Below are 18,751 nucleotides of genomic sequence, written 5' to 3'. Positions count from 1 at the left end.
GGGACAAACAACCAGGGTGATACTATTTTAGTACTTTCTTCATAATTAACATATTGCTTTAATCTAATGAATTTAAAGGGACATAGTAGAAAAAAAAAACTGTGGACGTTTCAACATATTACTCCAGTCACAAATCAATCTCTCTCAACCTTGACAAACATTTAGGGAGTATTCCACATATTTTCTTTAAATATTTGTTCCTGTATTATATATACATTTTAGACCTACAAACAAGGAAATCTGTGGTCAAAGAGGAGCTGCTGTGTTTAAGAGCAGATAGATGATGGAGGGTGATTAAGTTTTTACTGCCTGCAGAGTAAAGAGCAGAGATAGAAATGTAACCTTTGACTCCTCATTTACAGTCAAGAGTTAAATATTAACCCAGTTTATTCTCTGAAGCTCTGACCTCCATATCAGACATTATGAATGTTTTCAGCTCAGATATATAGTTTATTTTGATTTGTTAACCAAAGTAAATTAATCAGAATAAGTATCATGACCTAATAAACCTATAGATAAAATCACTGATTGATTGAATGCTTTCTAAATAAAATTGATTGATTGACAGTTATCTAGATGAGTTACCAAATGATATTAGTTTCTCCATTAAAGCTGAGAGGCTGCACCAGTCTGTGTGAAGCTTTGAAAGCACCATGAGTCTGTCCTAATCAAATCCTCACAACTATTGCTGCTCCTGTTGTCTCTGGAAACATTAGCTGTGTCAGAGGTGTGTGTCTGTTTCCAGACCTGAAGGGAACCAAACAAGGAGACCTGAGGTCAGAGAGGAGCTGCTGTGTTGAAGAACAGAGAGAAGATGGAGGGTTAACAAGTTTTACTGCTTGGAGTGAAAAGCAGAGCTGGAACTGAAACCTTTGACTCTTCATTTACAATCAAGAGTTCAATATTTACTCACTTTATTCTCTGAATCTGATTCCATATGAGAGCTTTGATAAAAACCTCAAACTACACAGAGATCTAATGTTTAGACTGCATGGCTCTTCATGTTATTGTAGGAAATAAAAAACTAAACAGAACAAAAATCAGCAGCCAAATTTTCTCCACACAAATCACTGATTGATTGATGTTTGTATTGACATGTTAACCTGTTGCTTCCTGTAATCAATGATTGTTTGTGTAATCTCTGTGCTGCAGTGCTGGAAGCAGAGAGAAACCAAACATCACATGAGACCATCTGAAGGAAAAGTTTCGGAAATTTAGACGACAAAACGAACAATTTATTGCAACAATCAAGATCAAATCTTTCCACATTTCTCAGTAATCAAGATGTTTTATTGAATGAATTCAAAGAGTCAAAACATCAAACATTTATTCTGATCTAAATCTGAAGGACTGAGAAGAAAACAGCATCAGTTCTAAGTTTTAGTTTCTGTTTCTTCTTTGGATCAAAATAAAGAAAAACAGAAAAAAGTTCAGTTCATTTTAATATGAACTGATTGAAACAAAAAGCAACATAGAGAAACCAGAACATCAAAATATATTCAAACAAATATTAAAGCTAAATTATTAGCATCCAAGGATGTTTAGAGAAATATGTTTCTGTCATATAAAAATATCAGCATTAATTTCCTTTATGGCTCCAGGAACACAGAGAAAAATCAAGAACAGAACATCAGAGCAGAGACATCAGAACCAAGAACCTGATCAACAATCAGAGAGAAAAGAGGAAATCTATTTCACTTTACAGAACTCTGCAGAGTCTCCAGTGAAACCAACCCAAACTCCAGCCAGCAGCGGCTGAGTGAATGTGGTCTGGACTCTGTGGAGGAGAGTCATGGTTTCAGAGACTCTGTAGAAGGACAGAAGACCTGCTGTGTGAGCCAGAAACACTCCTATTCTGGAGGAACCTGGACCTGAGATGTTGGTCCAGATGCTGTTGTGACCGAATCTAAAATTGTTTTGTTGACACACTAAAGCCCAAGATTTGTCATTATATCCTAATAAAGATTCTTTCCCACGTCCTGCTCTACTGATCTTCTTGTATGTAACTGATATATAAACTACTGACCCGCTCCACTTCACCTCCCAGTAACATCGTCCAGTCAGACTCTCTCTACTCAGAACCTGAGGCCAATAAGTGAATCTGTCTGGATGACTAGAATAAGACTGATGTTGATCCATCCATGTCACCTTCCTGTTCCCCTCTGATAGTGTCAGCAGTGAGTTTGCTGTATTTGGATCCAGAGTTATTTCACATGAATACTTTAAGAACCCAGCTCTGTTCTTTGGTTCTGGTTCTGACAGTAGAACATCCACCTCAGTGACCATCAGTGAGATGTTTGTCCATGAGTCTCTCAGGACGTCCTGTAGTTTGTCTCTGAGCTCTGACACAGCTGCTGTCACGTCCTCAAAGTGTCTCAGAGGACGGATGTTGATGCTGGATGAGTGTGTGGACTCACTGGGTGCTGGCAGTGAGGGGTAGTTGAGGAGAAACTGGTTGTGATCCTGTGTGTGTGAGAGCTGCTCCAGCTCAGCGTCTTTCCTCTTCAGCTCAGTGATCTCCTGCTGCAGCTTCTCCTCAACATCTTTGACTCGACTCACTTTGGTTTCCTGCTGGGATCTGATCTGCTGCTTCACCTCAGAGCTTCTTTTCTGGAGGAGACGGATCAGCTGAGTGAAGATCTTCTCACTGTCCTCCACTGTTTTATCAGCAGAGTGATTGATGGCCTCCACCTCCTGTTGAAGCAGCTTCACGTCTTTCTCTCTGTCCTGGATTCTCTGCTGGATGTTTCCTCGTCTCTCCTCCAGCTCTCTCTGCCTCTCAGTCCTTTCTGTTGCAGCTGACACTGAGTCATGACCTTTATGTTCCTCCATTAAGCAGATGAGACAGACGCACTTCTGATCAGTGCGGCAGAACATCTTCATCACCTCATCGTGCTTAGAGCAGATGTTCTCCTGCAGGTTCTTGTTTGGCTCCACCAGCTTGTGTTTCTTAAATGTAGCTGAATCATAATGAGGCTGAAGGTGATTCTCACAGAAAGAGGCCAGACAGACCAGACAGGACTTGATGGCTTTCAGTTTTCTTCCAGTGCAGAAATCACAGGCCACATCTTCAGGTCCAGCATAGCAGTGGTCAGCAGCAGCAGCTTGGAGTCCAGTCTTCTTCATCTGCTCCACTAGAGCTGCTAGCATGGTGTTCTTCTTTAGCACAGGCCTCGGTATGAATGTCTCCCTGCACTGAGGGCAGCTGTGGATTCCCTTCTGATCCTCTTCATCCCACTGGGCTTTAATACACTTCATACAGTAGCTGTGTCCACAGGAAGTAGTCACTGGATCCCTCAGTAGATCCAGACAGATGGAACAGGACAAAGTTTCTCTGTCCAGCTGATTCTGCTCCATTTCTGCTCTCAGTCACAGCGACTGTGTGAGTTTCACTTCCTGAACACAGAAACCTGTTAGAGCTCTGATCTATGACTCACCTGTTGGTGCAGAGAGGCAGCAGCCAATCAGCTTCCATATTCAGCAGATGTTGGCTCCACCCACCTTCATGTGTTTAGAAGCAGGAAGAAGAAGAAGGAAGAAAAACAGGCTTTGATCTGGAAACGTCTCCAAAATAGTTGTCATTTCAAAATGACTCAGTCACTGAAACTCATATGTGACCAAGTGTTAAATACAAAAGTGAAAAGTTAATGATGTTAATCTAATGTCCTTTTTTCATAAGATTAGAAAATATAAATAGATTTTGTGTTTTGTTTTACTCAGAAAAATAAATATAAACGTGCTAAATATTGTTAAAAACTGGCCTTGTATTGACTGTTTGTCCAAAAACTAAAATTCCAAAATCAAAAAAACTCAAATTTCAAATTGATCAAAGCAAAGTGAAATAAAGTCAAGTAGTCAGTACAGTGCATCGTACAAAAAGGTCAAACAATCAAAATGCAGCTCTTTGTTTACTTTATTCAGTTTTAGCTAAAAACAAGTTACATGCTTTGGGTAAACCTGCTCTAACTCCTGCACCTGATCTCACTGATAAAAACTGACTGACTGACTGATGACAGGTAAAAAACCATAAGAGCATCATGTGACTAAAGACTCATCTAAACCTACATATTTATACTGTGAAACACACCCACTTCCCAAACTGAAATTAATTAACTAATTAAGAGAATTACTAACCAAAAAACTTATTTAGAAACAACAAAATAAACATTCTAATTATAAATCAACTAGAAAGTAAGCAAATAAAATAAGCAAATAATTTACATTCTAGACTTTAACTGAAAAAATGGAGAAACATCTCCTACACTCCAGCCCTTAATTGTGCATTAAATCACAATTACATCTGTAACTAAAGGAGCTTTTCTAACAACCTCAATAATATCCTACATTAATGCAAAAACATTAATTCTTTTTGTCCTTCATTTCCATGATGATGAATCTGCCAGAGAAGAAAAAAGAATAGAATAGGAAGAATAAGAACGTCTTCAGTCTGCAGATGCCTCCAGGAGCAGACAGAGCTCCATCACTGGTCTCTCCAACACACTGGTTTTGGTCTGAAGTTGCACTGAACCAACCAGTCCTCCTCCATCAGCTTTGACTGCCAGGACTCTCCTCATCTGCCAACATCCAGGAGAGATGTTTCTTTTCTATCGTGTCCATTTTTGTCTTTAATGCAGTGAGGACAGATACTCAGAGATCCATCTTTTCCAAAAGAGTTCAGCCATATTCTGTACTTTCTTCCTTCTGAGTTTGAGATACAGGTCTTGTTTCTGAAACAGTCCAGGTGGCAGAACAGGTTTGCTCTTTAATGAAGAAATATCTACGACAATCAGTTTATTCTCTGAATCTGATTCCATATGAGAGCTTTGATAAAAACCTCAAACTACACAGAGATCTAATGTTTAGACTGCATGGCTCTTCATGTTATTGTAGGAAATAAAAAACTCAACAGAACAAAAATCAGCAGCCAAATTTTCTCCACTACAAATCACTGATTGATTGAATGTTTGTATTGACAGGTTAACCTGTTGCTTCCTGTAATCAATGATTGTTTGTGTAATCTCTGTGCTGCAGTGCTGGAAGCAGAGAGAAACCAAACATCACATGAGACCATCTGAAGGAAAAGTTTCGGAAATTTAGACGACAAAACGAACAATTTATTGCAACAATCAAGATCAAATCTTTCCACATTTCTCAGTAATCAAGATGTTTTATTGAATGAATTCAAAGAGTCAAAACATCAAACATTTATTCTGATCTAAATCTGAAGGACTGAGAAGAAAACAGCATCAGTTCTAAGTTTTAGTTTCTGTTTCTTCTTTGGATCAAAATAAAGAAAAACAGAAAAAAGTTCAGTTCATTTTAATATGAACTGATTGAAACAAAAAGCAACATAGAGAAACCAGAACATCAAAATATATTCAAACAAATATTAAAGCTAAATTATTAGCATCCAAGGATGTTTAGAGAAATATGTTTCTGTCATATAAAATATCAGCATTAATTTCCTTTATGGCTCCAGGAACACAGAGAAAAATCAAGAACAGAACATCAGAGCAGAGACATCAGAACCAAGAACCTGATCAACAATCAGAGAGAAAAGAGGAAATCTATTTCACTTTACAGAACTCTGCAGAGTCTCCAGTGAAACCAACCCAAACTCCAGCCAGCAGCGGCTGAGTGAATGTGGTCTGGACTCTGTGGAGGAGAGTCATGGTTTCAGAGACTCTGTAGAAGGACAGAAGACCTGCTGTGTGAGCCAGAAACACTCCTATTCTGGAGGAACCTGGACCTGAGATGTTGGTCCAGATGCTGTTGTGACCGAATCTAAAATTGTTTTGTTGACACACTAAAGCCCAAGATTTGTCATTACATCCTAATAAACATTCTTTCCCACGTCCTGCTCTACTGATATTCTTGTATGTAACTGATACATTAACTACTGACCCGCTCCACTTCACCTCCCAGTAACATCGTCCAGTCAGACTCTCTCTACTCAGAACCTGAGCAGAACCAGTGAATCTGTCTGGATGACTAGAATAAGACTGATGTTGATCCATCCTTGTCACCTTCCTGTTCCCCTCTGATAGAACCAGCTTTGTGTTTGCTGTATTTGGATCCAGAGTTATTTCACATGAATACTTTAAGAACCCAGCTCTGGTCTTTGGTTCTGGTTCTGACAGTAGAACATCCACCTCAGTGACCATCAGTGAGATGTTTGTCCATGAGTCTCTCAGGACGTCCTGTAGTTTGTCTCTGAGCTCTGACACAGCTGCTGTCACGTCCTCAAAGTGTCTCAGAGGACGGATGTTGATGCTGGATGAGTGTGTGGACTCACTGGGTGCTGGCAGTGAGGGGTAGTTGAGGAGAAACTGGTTGTGATCCTGTGTGTGTGAGAGCTGCTCCAGCTCAGCGTCTTTCCTCTTCAGCTCAGTGATCTCCTGCTGCAGCTTCTCCTCAACATCTTTGACTCGACTCACTTTGGTTTCCTGCTGGGATCTGATCTGCTGCTTCACCTCAGAGCTTCTTTTCTGGAGGAGACGGATCAGCTGAGTGAAGATCTTCTCACTGTCCTCCACTGTTTTATCAGCAGAGTGATTGATGGCCTCCACCTCCTGTTGAAGCAGCTTCACATCTTTCTCTCTGTCCTGGATTCTCTGCTGGATGTTTCCTCGTCTCTCCTCCAGCTCTCTCTGCCTCTCAGCTCTTCCTGCTGCAGCTGACACTGTGTCATGGCCTTGATGTTCATCTAGTAAACAGAGACTACAAATACACTTCTGATCAGTGCGGCAAAACATCTTCATCACTTCATCATGCTTAGAGCAGATGTTCTCCTGCAGGTTCTTGTTCGGCTCCACCAGCTTGTGTTTCTTAAATGTCTTTGAATCATAATGAGGCTGAAGGTGTTTCTCACAATAAGAGGCCAAACAGACTAAACAGGACTTGATGGCTTTCAGGTTTCTTCCAGTGCAGAAATCACAGGCCACATCTTCAGGTCCAGCATAGCAGTGGTCAGCAGCAGCAGCTTGGAGTCCAGTCTTCTTCATCTGCTCCACTAGAGCTGCTAGCATGGTGTTCTTCTTTAGCACAGGCCTCGGTATGAATGTCTCCCTGCACTGAGGTCAGCTGTGGATTCCCTTCTGATCCTCTTGATCCCATTGGGTTTTAATACACTTCATACAGTAGCTGTGTCCACAGGGAATAGTCACTGGATCTTTCAGTAGATCCAGACAGATGGAACAGGAGAAAGTTTCTCTGTCCAGCTGATTCTGCTCCATTTCTGCTCTCAGTCACAGCAACTGTGAGTTTTACTTCCTGAACACAGAAACCTGTTAGAGCTCTGATCTATGACTCACATGTTGGTGCAGAGAGGCAGCAGCCAATCAGCTTCCATATTCAGCAGATGTTTGCTCCGCCCACCTTCATGTGTTCAGAAGCAGGAAGAAGAAGAGGAGGAGGAGGAGGAGGAGGAAGGCTCTTAAAGTGATAAGATTTAATGTTGAAACATCTCCAAAATAGTTTTCATTTCAAAATAACTGAGTCACTGAAAGTCATGTCTCTAAAGTGTCTTCTCGTCTCTACAGGAATGTCCACACCCTGCTGTGTCCCTGCAGAGACAAACAGCCTCTGAAAATGAAAGTAGAGATTGAGGGACGTCTGTCTGTTACAGCTGCAGTCTGTGGGAGTTTCAACCAGGCAGGAAGCAGAGAGACAACAATCACTGCTTATTATTACAGGTTTTCAGTGGCTTTGATCCCAAATTATTGAACATTTGAGAAACATTGTTCAAATTTATACAAACAATAAAACATCTTAGATTATCTACTAAATCCATTTTCTGCCTATCTATCTATCTATCTATCTATCTATCTATCTATCTATCTATCTATCTATCTATCTATCTATCTATCTATCTATCTATCTATCTATCTATCTATCTATCTATCTATCTATCTATCTATCTATCTATCTATCTATCTATCTATCTATCTATCTATCTATCTATCTATCTATCTATCTATCTATCTATCTATATCAGGGTCAGTATAATAAGTTCTTGTTTGATTGTGTTTGGATAAAACAGTCAAAAGTTTTCATACATATTGAAATATGGAACTTATAACTTCCATATTTCAATCAATCAAGTTTATTTGTGCAGCTCATTTCAGCAACAAGTCGGTTCAAGATGCTTTATATAACACATTATGTAATGCTTTTTAATAATGCAAGTGTTACGACCCGTCTAGGGTTGATCAGGTCATAGCAGGAAGGATCCATCCTCTTCAAATCTCAAGCAGCCCACAGACACAAAGTTGAACATTTTATAATGTTATTTATTTTAAAAGATGTATTTTTGCATTGAGATGTTTCAGCAAGTGGAGCTTATGGCTTCAGAGTGAGCTAATGCCAAAAACAACAAACAAAAGGAAACTATCTGAATATGAAGCAACTTACATCATTGAAAGTAAAGAAATGAAAAGACAAAAACTTTCCTCCCCAACTAAAAAAGCAGGAGAAAACTAATGAAACATAAACGGCTGCTCACTCCTACAAACTCCAGAACTTGACACAATTGAAGAGACAAAAAGTGAGGCCGGTTGAGATGAGCTGAGGATGGATGACAGGAAGTGCGTCTGCAGCTTTTAGAAGACCTGCTGTGTCAGGCCACCAATTGGACGTCTCCGTCCACTTCCGGGAACCAATCAGAGACGGGCACCTGCACACTCATATGTGCATAATGAATTTAAAGATGCCAGTCTCAACACCCCCATTCATAAGAATTAAACACACCCCTAAGAAACCTGTTAGAGCTCTGATCTATGACTCACCTTTTGGTGAGTCATAGATCAGAGAGGCAGCAGCCAATCAGCTTCCATATTCAGCAGATGTTGGCTCCACCCACCTTCATGTGTTTAGAAGCAAAGAAGAAGGAGGAAAATCAGGCTTTGATTCCAGGAGGAGGATCAAGGTTCTTAATGTGATTAAATTTTATCTTGAAACATCTCCAAAATAGTTTTCATTTCAAAATAACTGAGTCACTGAAACTCATATGTAACCCAGTGTTAAAAACAAAAGTGAAAAGTGAATGATGTTAATTTAATGTCCTTTTTTTCATAAGATTGGAAAGTATAAATAGATTTTGTGTTTTGTTTTACTCCGAAAAATAAATATAAAAGTGCTAAAAATCTTTAGAAACTGGCCTTGTATTGACTGTTTGTCCAAAAACTAAAATTCCAAAATTGAAGAAACTCAAACCTCAAAAGTGATCAAAGCAAAGTGAAATAAAGTCAAGTTGTGAGTACAGTGAATCGTGGGTTCTGGTTTACACAGTCCAAAACAAAAAGGTCAAACAATCAAAATGCAGCTCTTTGTTTACTTTATTCAGTTTTAGCTAAAAACAAGTTACATGCTTTGGGTAAACCTGCTCTAACTCCTGCACCTGATCTCACTGATAAAAACTGACTGACTGACTGATGACAGGTAAAAAACCATAAGAGCATCATGTGACTAAAGACTCATCTAAACCTACATATTTATACTGTGAAACACACCCACTTCCCAAACTGAAATTAATTAACTAATTAAGAGAATTACTAACCAAAAAACTTATTTAGAAACAACAAAATAAACATTCTAATTATAAATCAACTAGAAAATAAGCAAATAATTTACATTCTAGACTTTAACTGAAAAAATGGAGAAACATCTCCTACACTCCAGCCCCTAATTGTGCATTAAATCACAATTACATCTGTAACTAAACGAGCTTTTCTAACAACCTCAATAATATCCTACATTAATGCAAAAACATTAATTCTTCTTTGTCCTTCATTTCCATGATGATGAATCTGCCAGAGAAGAAAAAAGAATAGAATAGGAAGAATAAGAATGTCTTCAGTCTGCAGATGCCTCCAGGAGCAGACAGAGCTCCATCACTGGTCTCTCCAACACACTGGTTTTGGTCTGAAGTTGCACTGAACCAACCAGTCCTCCTCCATCAGCTTTGACTGCCAGGACTCTCCTCATCTGCCAACATCCAGGAGAGATGTTTGTTTTCCATCGTGTCCATTTTTGTCTTTCATGCAGTGAGGACAGATACTCAGAGATCCATCTTTTCCAAAAGAGTTCAGCCATATTCTCTACTTTCTTCCTTCTGAGTTTGAGATACAGGTCTTGTTTCTGAAACAGTCCAGGTGGCAGAACAGGTTTGCTCTTTAACATCAGGATGTGATTTGGTGTGAGGTCTTCTAAATCATTTGGATCATCAGAGACCAAAGTGATGGGTCTGCCATTCAAAATGGCTTCAGCCTCAAAGAAAACAGTTTGCAGAGTTTCATCATCCAAAATCTGCTGATTTAAGAACTGAGGTGAGTTCACTCCTGACTGAACGAATCAAACGTTCCCAGATGCCACCATGATGTGAAGCTGCAGGTATATTGAAATGCCAGTTTGTGCCATATTGGACCAGAACCTTTTGGATTTTACTCTGATTTAATGCAGCCAGACCTTTTGTTAGCTCTCAGCCTGGACAACATGTGGCTCCTTCCTGCATGACCAAGCAGACGGTGAATGTAACGCAGAATTAACGTTGCCACATGCATGTTTTTATACAGGATGACCGGATGCTTAATTTCAAATGGCATAGCAGCTCTTTTAAGACGTCCGCCACTCTGAGGACTCCATCATCAATCACTGGATCCAGTCTGTACAGCTGGCTGTCTTTAGAGACGGTCTTGTTGGCTCTGACTGCGCTGATCTCTGGTTCAAACCTGTGATGTTGTTCAAAGAGAATAATGAAATGCTCTGCTGCAGTCAAATCTTCAGACATTAAACACTGGATTTTTAGCATAGTTTTAAACTGCTGCATCTTTTGCAACACCGTTTGCTCTTTAATGTTTGCATCTACTGCAGACTCATGCATCATGGTAGAAAAGTCTTTTCTTTTCTGCGACAGCTGAAGAAGTTCTCTAAGCTTTAAAACCCAGCTACAGAATTTTAGCTTCATCCAGGATGAGAAGTAGGAGATGAAAAAACTGGTAGGGTTTTTAGCCTCCTCAACAACAGCATTAACAGTCACATCCTATTTCTTATTTCAGAATCAGCAGCAGGAAGTGAGTCATACTTTACCTCCAGCTTAGGCCATTTGTTTTCAGACTCATACAGAATCTCAGGACCATCAGTCCACTTGCTGTGCTCCAAGACGTCCTCTGCTCTCATCCCTCTTGATGCTTCATCCGCTGGATTGTTTTTGGAACTTGCAGATCTCCACTGGTTAGTTAATGTAGCTTCTCTGATGATTGACACTCTGTTTGCAACAAAGATATGAAACCTCTTTGCTTCACTTCAAATGTATTTTAGGACAGTGGTGCTGTCAGTCCAAAAAACAGATGCAGTTGGTCCATTCGAACAGCAAGGACGGCTGCAGTGAGCTCCAGTCGAGGGATGGTTGTCTGCTTGAGGGGAGCGACTCTGGCCTTTCCTAGGAGGAACGCCAGATGCACATGATGCTCACTTTGAAATCTTATATATATGACACTGTACCATACCCCACTTGACTGGCATCAGAGAAATGTTGGAGTTGTGCTGTAACAGGACAAAAAAGTGTAGGTTTAATGCAGCGACTCACTTCAAACTTTGAGATCCTCTTCAGGTCATCCAGCCAGTCGGTCCATTGTTTGGAAAAATGATGGTGATCTGCATCATCCCAGCCCAGGTTTCTCCTGCAGAGCTCTTGTAAAAGCAATTTAGCAGTGATGATGAAGGGAGCAAGGAACCCCAAGGGATCATACAGTGAACTCACCACTGACAGTTTTCCTCTTCTAGTGCGGGAACGCTCTGGAAGGAAAGCTTTAAATTTAAAGGAGTCACTTTGAATGCACCACTGCAATCCAAGTGTCCGTTCCATTGGAAGCTCCAAATCCATTTCTAACATTTTCTTTGCTTTGGTGTTGTCTGAAATCATTTGTAGAACTGCGGGATTATTACTGAGCCACTTTGAGAGCTTAAATCCTCCTTTCTTGCAAAGATATATCAAATATTGAACAAACTTTATTGCTTCCTCTTCTGTAGGCAAAGATTTTAAGCAATCATCCACATAAAAATTATGCTTGATTGTACTGACCACTTCAGCTGGAAACTGCTGAGCATTGTCTTCTGCTGTTCTTCTTAATGCATAATTTGCTCAGCTTGCTCCAAACAGATGTACTGTCATCAGATATTCTTGTGGAACTTGTGACGTGTCACCATTGGGCCACCAGAGGAAGCGAAGACAGTCTCTGTGTTTCTCTGAAACATGAACCTGGTGGAACAGCTTGAATATCTGCCATAACTGCTATTGGCTTTTGTCTGAAACGCAGAAGAACTCCCACAACCGAGTTAGTCAGATCAGGTCCTTGTAGCAGCTGGCAGTTCAGTGAGGTTCCCTTGAATGTTGCAGCACAGTCAAAAATAATTCTTAATTTGCCCTTTCGGGGGTGATAAACACCATGGTGGGGTATGTACCACACCTTTCCCTCATTGCCCATTAATTGATCATCAGGTACAATTTCAGCATATCCATTACATAGCATGTCATTCATAAATGCAATGTAATCTTTCTTGAAGATGCTATTCATGTGAAACTTTCCTTTCAGGCTCAGAAGACGTTCTGCAATACAACGATTAATAGGCAAGATGAAACTTTCAGATTTAAAAAGAGAATCAACAAAATAGTGTCCATTTTGTAATTGTGCTGAATTATTCGTGATATTCATGAACTTGACATCTTCTCTAGACATTTCAATCTGCTCTCAGAATGTTTTTTCATTAAAATCATGATTGTATTGTTCAATCAACATTGTTTCCTGTTTACAGTGAAAGCATGATAGCCTGTTTTGTTCCTTTCACTCCGGACTGGACCATTGATGAATCATCCAAGTCGGGTCCAAACTGCATATGGGCCTTCCTCCTGACTGTTGATCAGCTTCCACGGCTCCATCACTTTAGGTGCGTCTGTGCCAATGAGCAGATCTACATCAGCATCTATGTTATGGAGCTTGGTGCTCTGCAGGTATGACCACTTGTTGATGTCCTCCTGATGTGGAACATTTTGCTTTGAAACAGGCATTAGTTTCTGTGTCATGACATCTGGAAGGTCAATGAAATCATCTTTATCAAGTGCTGCTACTTGAAGTCCAGAGATGATGTTTGTACTCACAATGTCTTGATGTCCCATTGTTTACAGCTGGATGCTTGTTCTTTTACCTTTCAGTTGCAGATTCCGGGCCAAACTTTCAGTGCAGAATGTTCCTGTGCTTCCTGGGTCCAGAAACGCAAATGTCTGCACAGTGATGTTGGTTTTTAGACTCCTGACTTGAACTGCAACGATAGAAAGGTTTGACTTATCTTCATCACAGACCCTGACATGACCACAGGTCTGAGTCATTGTGGAGGTGGTACTTGGAGGATTCTGTGGATGTCTGGAGAAAACCTCTGAACTCTCCTTGTCGATGTGCAGGACACTGGGATGCTGCTGCTGACAAACAGAACAGACCAAGCGACCTCTGCATTCTCTGCTTATGTGACCCACCTTTAAGCAGCCAAAACACATTCCCTTTTCTTAATAAACTTCACTTGATCTTTATGTGACTTGTCTTTAAACTTCAAGCATTTGTCAACTGTATGATTACTTTGGAGACAATACAAACAGCTATAACCCTTTGAGGACTTGTTCTTATTTTCAGATGGATCTTTATTTTTTACTGCAAAAACATTTGTAGTAAAACTATTCCCCCTTTTCCTGTTTGGTAAAGCTGCTGTGGGTGTTTCTGGAGTTGAGTTCTTGAAAATCTGTAATGTTACCAAACAGTGGATCAGATACAACTTTAACTTTTTTTTCAATAAAAACAACCAGATCAATGAATAATGACCTCTGACCCCTGTGTTCCTGCAGGTCACAGGCTACATTTCTCCAGCTCTCTCTCATTTTATAGTGAAGCTTTAGGATTATGCTCCTCATATTTGATGGTAAGTCCAGTTCTTTAAATGAGTACCGTATTCAGTTACATTTGAGCATCCCTTTAGAAACAGATAAAATGCTTGCAGTGATTTAAAATCCCCATTTTTAATAGCTGGCCAGTTGTTAATTTGGTCCATATAGGCCTGTGCAATTTTATATTTGTTTCCAAAATGTTTTAGCTCTAAGATAGCCCAGATCTGAGGGTAAATGCTGGCAACTATGCACAAGGTCTCTAGGCTGCCCCCTAGTGTATTTTCTAAAAAGTGCAAAAAGTCATTCAACAGACGTTTTGGCCTCCACGCTCTTCTCAAACGCTTTTATAAATGATCTATATTGAAGAGGATCACCATCGAAATCAGGGATGTTTCTTGGTGCCAAGACAGAGTTTTGGTTTTGCTGAACCAACATGGCAGTGACGTCATTTTGCCGCTGCAAGATGACAATAATAATGACTTGTTGATCTAGTTGCTGAACAGTTAATTCATCACAGACACTTTGTGGCTTATCAACACTTTGAATTGGTGGCATTTGTTTCAGCCTGACAACTGGTTGCTCAGCGACGGCAGAAGACATTTTAAAATCGTCCATATTTTTCTCTGGAACGAAGGTTAGCGCACAATGATGAAGCTGCGCCAAGTTGGAATTAGGGTAGGGTTAAGGTTAAGACATCAAGCCTTTCTCAGTCAGTTTAATACTTCGTTTGAATGAAATCTCCAAATCACTCTTGGTTGACTGTGCTTCCAATACATCAGACATTTTAGGAAAACACTTTGCACTGCTTGTAGTTTTGTCTGTAACTTTCCTTTTCTTTTAAAGCCACTGGCTGTGCGTCAAGGTGCATCACTCTAACTCAGTCTTTCATTCATCATGTGGACCAACTTGTACAGTAACGTTGATCACCATCATCAAACTCCTCTCGTTTGTCCGTTTTCCTTTACAGTATTAGCAATCACCGTACATATGAGCTTGGAGGTGAGGCGCCTTAGTGGCTTGTGGGCGTGGCCACTTCCTCCCGCTTTCGACATCCAGAGAACAAAAGAAGTGGTTCCTCCAAACTTTACGGAGCCATCCACCCATCCGCAGATTGAGAGTGTTGATTAAACTCCAGGATCGACTTTCTTATTGGCTGTCGTATCAAAAATGCCAAGGTCGGGTTTTTTACTTTTAGTGTATTGAATATTTGTTCAAAAAACTAAATTCCAAAAACGAAAATACTCAAATCTCAAAAGTGATCAAAACAAAGTGAAATAAAGTCAAGTAGTCAGTACAGTGCATCGTGGGTTCTGGTTTACACAGTCCAAAACAAAACGATCAAAACAGTCAAAATGCAGCTCTTTGTTTAGTTTATTCAGTTTTAACTAAAAACAAGTTCAGGACTTAAACCTGCCCTGATCTCACTGATAACAACTGACTGACTGACTGATGACAGTAAAAAAACCACAAGAGCATCATGTGACTAAAGACTCAACTAAACCTACATATTTATACTGTTAAACACACCCACTTCCCAAATTGAAATTAATTAACTAATTAAGAGAATTACTAACCAAAAAACTTATTTAGAAACAACAAAATAAACATTCTAATTATAAATCAACTAGAAAATAAGCAAATAAAAATTAACTAAATAATTTACATTCTAAACTTTAACTGAAAAAATGAAGAAATATCTCCGACACTCACTTTATTTTCTGAATCTGATTCCATATGAGAGCTTTGATAAAAACCTCAAGCTACACAGATATCTAATGTTTAGACTGCATGGCTCTTCATGTTATTGTAGGAAATAAAAAACTAAACAGAACAAAAATCAGCAGGAAAATTTTCTCCACTACAAATCACTGATTGATTGAATGTTTGTATTGACAGGTTAACCTGTTGCTTCCTGTAATCAATGATTGTTTGTGTAATCTCTGTGCTGCAGTGCTGGAAGCAGAGAAACCAAACATCACATGAGACCATCTGAAGGAAAAGTTTCTGAAATTTAGACGACAAAACGAACAATTTATTGCAACAATCAAGATCAAATCTTTCCACATTTCTCAGTAATCAAGATGTTTTATTGAATGAATTTAAAGAGTCAAAACATTAAACATTTATTCTGATCTAAATCTGAAGGACTGAGAAGAAAACAGCATCAGTTCTAAGTTTTAGTTTCTGTTTCTTCTTTGGATCAAAATAAAGAAAAACAGAAAAAAGTTCAGTTCATTTTAATATGAACTGATAGAAACTAAAGCAACATAGAGAAACCAGAACATCAAAATATATTCATACTAATATTAAAGCTAAATTATTAGCGTCCAAGGATGTTTAGAGAAATATGTTTCTGTCATATAAAAATAAAAACATCAGCATTAATTTCCTTTATGGCTCCAGGAACACAGAGAAAAATCAAGAACAGAACATCAGAGCAGAGACATCAGAACCAAGAACCTGATCAACAATCAGAGAGAAAAGAGGAAATCTATTTCACTTTACAGAACTCTGCTGAGTCTCCAAAGTCATGAACACAAACTCCAGCCAGCAGTGGCTGAGTGAATGTGGTCTGGACTCTGTGGAGGAGAGTCATGGTTTCAGAGACTCTGTAGAAGGACAGAAGACCTGCTGTGTAATCCAGAAACACTCCTATTCTGGAGGAACCTGGACCTGAGATGTTGGTCCAGATGTTGTTGTGACCGAATCTAAAACTGTTTTGTTGACACAATAAAGCCCAAGATTTGTCATTACATCCTAATAAACATTCAATTCCACCTCCTGCTCTACTGATATTCTTGTATGTAACTGATACATTAACTACTGACCCGCTCCACTTCACCTCCCAGTAACATCGTCCAGTCAGACTCTCTCTACTCAGAACCTGAGGCCAAAGAGTGAATCTGTCTGGATGACTAGAATAAGACTGATGTTGATCCATCCTTGTCACCTTCCTGTTCCCCTCTGATAGAACCAGCTTTGTATTTGCTGTATTTGTATCCAGAGTTATTTCACATGAATACTTTAAGAACCCAGCTCTGGTCTTTGGTTCTGGTTCTGACAGTAGAACATCCACCTCAGTGACCATCAGTGAGATGTTTGTCCATGAGTCTCTCAGGACGTCCTGTAGTTTGTCTCTGAGCTCTGACACAGCTGCTGTCACGTCCTCAAAGTGTCTCAGAGGACGGATGTTGATGCTGGATGAGTGTGTGGACTCACTGGGTGCTGGCAGTGAGGGGTAGTTGAGGAGAAACTGGTTGTGATCCTGTGTGTGTGAGAGCTGCTCCAGCTCAGCGTCTTTCTCTTCAGCTCAGTGATCTCCTGCTGCAGCTTCTCCTCAACATCTTTGACTCGACTCACTTTGGTTTCCTGCTGGGATCTGATCTGCTGCTTCACCTCAGAGCTTCTTTTCTGGAGGAGACGGATCAGCTGAGTGAAGATCTTCTCACTGTCCTCCACTGTTTTATCAGCAGAGTGATTGATGGCCTCCACCTCCTGTTGAAGCAGCTTCACATCTTTCTCTCTGTCCTGGATTCTCTGCTGGATGTTTCCTCGTCTCTCCTCCAGCTCTCTCTGCCTCTCAGTCCTTTCTGTGCAGCTGACACTGAGTCATGACCTTTATGTTCCTCCATTAAGCAGATGAGACAGACGCACTTCTGATCAGTGCGGCAGAAACATCTTCATCACCTCATCGTGCTTAGAGCAGATGTTCTCCTGCAGGTTCTTGTTTGGCTCCACCAGCTTGTGTTCTTAAATGTAGCTGAATCATAATGAGGCTGAAGGTGATTCTCACAGAAAGAGGCCAGACAGAATAAACAAGACTTGATGGCTTTCAGTTTTCTTCCAGTGCAGAAATCACAGGCCACATCTTCAGGTCCAGCATAGCAGTGCTCAGCAGCAGCAGCTTGGAGTCCAGTCTTCTTCATCTGCTCCACTAGAGCTGCTAGCATGGTGTTCTTCTTTAGCACAGGCCTCGGTATGAATGTCTCCCTGCACTGAGGGCAGCTGTGGATTCCCTTCTGATCCTCTTCGTCCCAATGGGTTTTAATACACTTCATACAGTAGCTGTGTCCACAGGAAGTAGTCACTGGATCCTTCATTAGATCCAGACAGATGGAACAGGAGAAAGTTTCTCTGTCCAGCTGATTCTGCTCCATTTCTGCTCTCAGTCACAGCGACTGTGTGAGTTTCACTTCCTGAACACAGAAACCTGTTAGAGCTCTGATCTATGACTCACCTGTTGGTGCAGAGAGGCAGCAGTCAATCAGCTTCCATAGTCAGCAGATGTTGGCTCCACCCACCTTCATGTGTTTAGAAGCAGGAAGAAGAAAGAGGAAAATCAGGTTTTGATTCCAGGAGGAGCAGGAAGAGGAGGAGGAGGAGGAAGGCTCTTAAAGAGATAAGATTTGACCTTGAAACGTCTCCAAAATAGTTTTAATTGCAAAATAAATGAGTCAATGAAACTCATATGTAACCCAGTGTTAAAAAACAAGGGAAAACTTAATGATGTTAATCTAATGTCCTTTTTTTCATAAGATTAGAAAGTATAAATAGATTTTGTGTTTTGTTTACTCAGAAAAATAAATATAAACGTGCTAAATATTGTTAAAAACTGGCCTTGTATTGACTGTTTGTCCAAAAACTAAAATTCCAAAATCAAAAAAACTCAAATTTCAAATTGATCAAAGCAAAGTGAAATAAAGTCAAGTAGTCAGTACAGTGCATCGTACAAAAAGGTCAAACAATCAAAATGCAGCTCTTTGTTTACTTTATTCAGTTTTAGCTAAAAACAAGTTACATGCTTTGGGTAAACCTGCTCTAACT

At 40.0% G+C, this 18,751-nt stretch overlaps 2 protein-coding genes and 1 pseudogene across 2 annotated transcripts; all 3 read right to left on the bottom strand.

The window, feature by feature from the left end:
* Positions 1–1,157: 1,157 nt before the first annotated feature.
* LOC129364600 (tripartite motif-containing protein 16-like) lies at positions 1,158–3,394 on the bottom strand. Its single transcript, XM_055037355.1, has one exon. The coding sequence runs from the start codon at positions 3,355–3,357 to the stop codon at positions 1,690–1,692; it is 1,668 nt and encodes a 555-aa protein (XP_054893330.1). The 5' UTR covers positions 3,358–3,394; the 3' UTR covers positions 1,158–1,689.
* A 2,057-nt stretch (positions 3,395–5,451) lies between these two features.
* LOC129364601 (tripartite motif-containing protein 16-like) lies at positions 5,452–7,241 on the bottom strand. The gene has a single exon (XM_055037356.1). It carries the CDS (start codon positions 7,026–7,028, stop codon positions 5,568–5,570), a length of 1,461 nt encoding a protein of 486 aa, XP_054893331.1. The 5' UTR covers positions 7,029–7,241; the 3' UTR covers positions 5,452–5,567.
* An 8,855-nt stretch (positions 7,242–16,096) lies between these two features.
* On the bottom strand, positions 16,097–17,619 carry LOC129364910 (tripartite motif-containing protein 16-like; annotated as a pseudogene).
* Between the last annotated feature and the right edge of the window lie 1,132 nt (positions 17,620–18,751).

This window comes from Poeciliopsis prolifica, unplaced genomic scaffold, assembly GCF_027474105.1.
Source record: "Poeciliopsis prolifica strain line A6 unplaced genomic scaffold, Auburn_PproV2 SCAFFOLD012, whole genome shotgun sequence".
Taxonomy (NCBI): domain Eukaryota; kingdom Metazoa; phylum Chordata; class Actinopteri; order Cyprinodontiformes; family Poeciliidae; genus Poeciliopsis; species Poeciliopsis prolifica.
The sequence above is the reverse complement of the archived record's forward strand: the minus strand, read 5'-3'. Positions and strand labels throughout refer to the sequence as shown.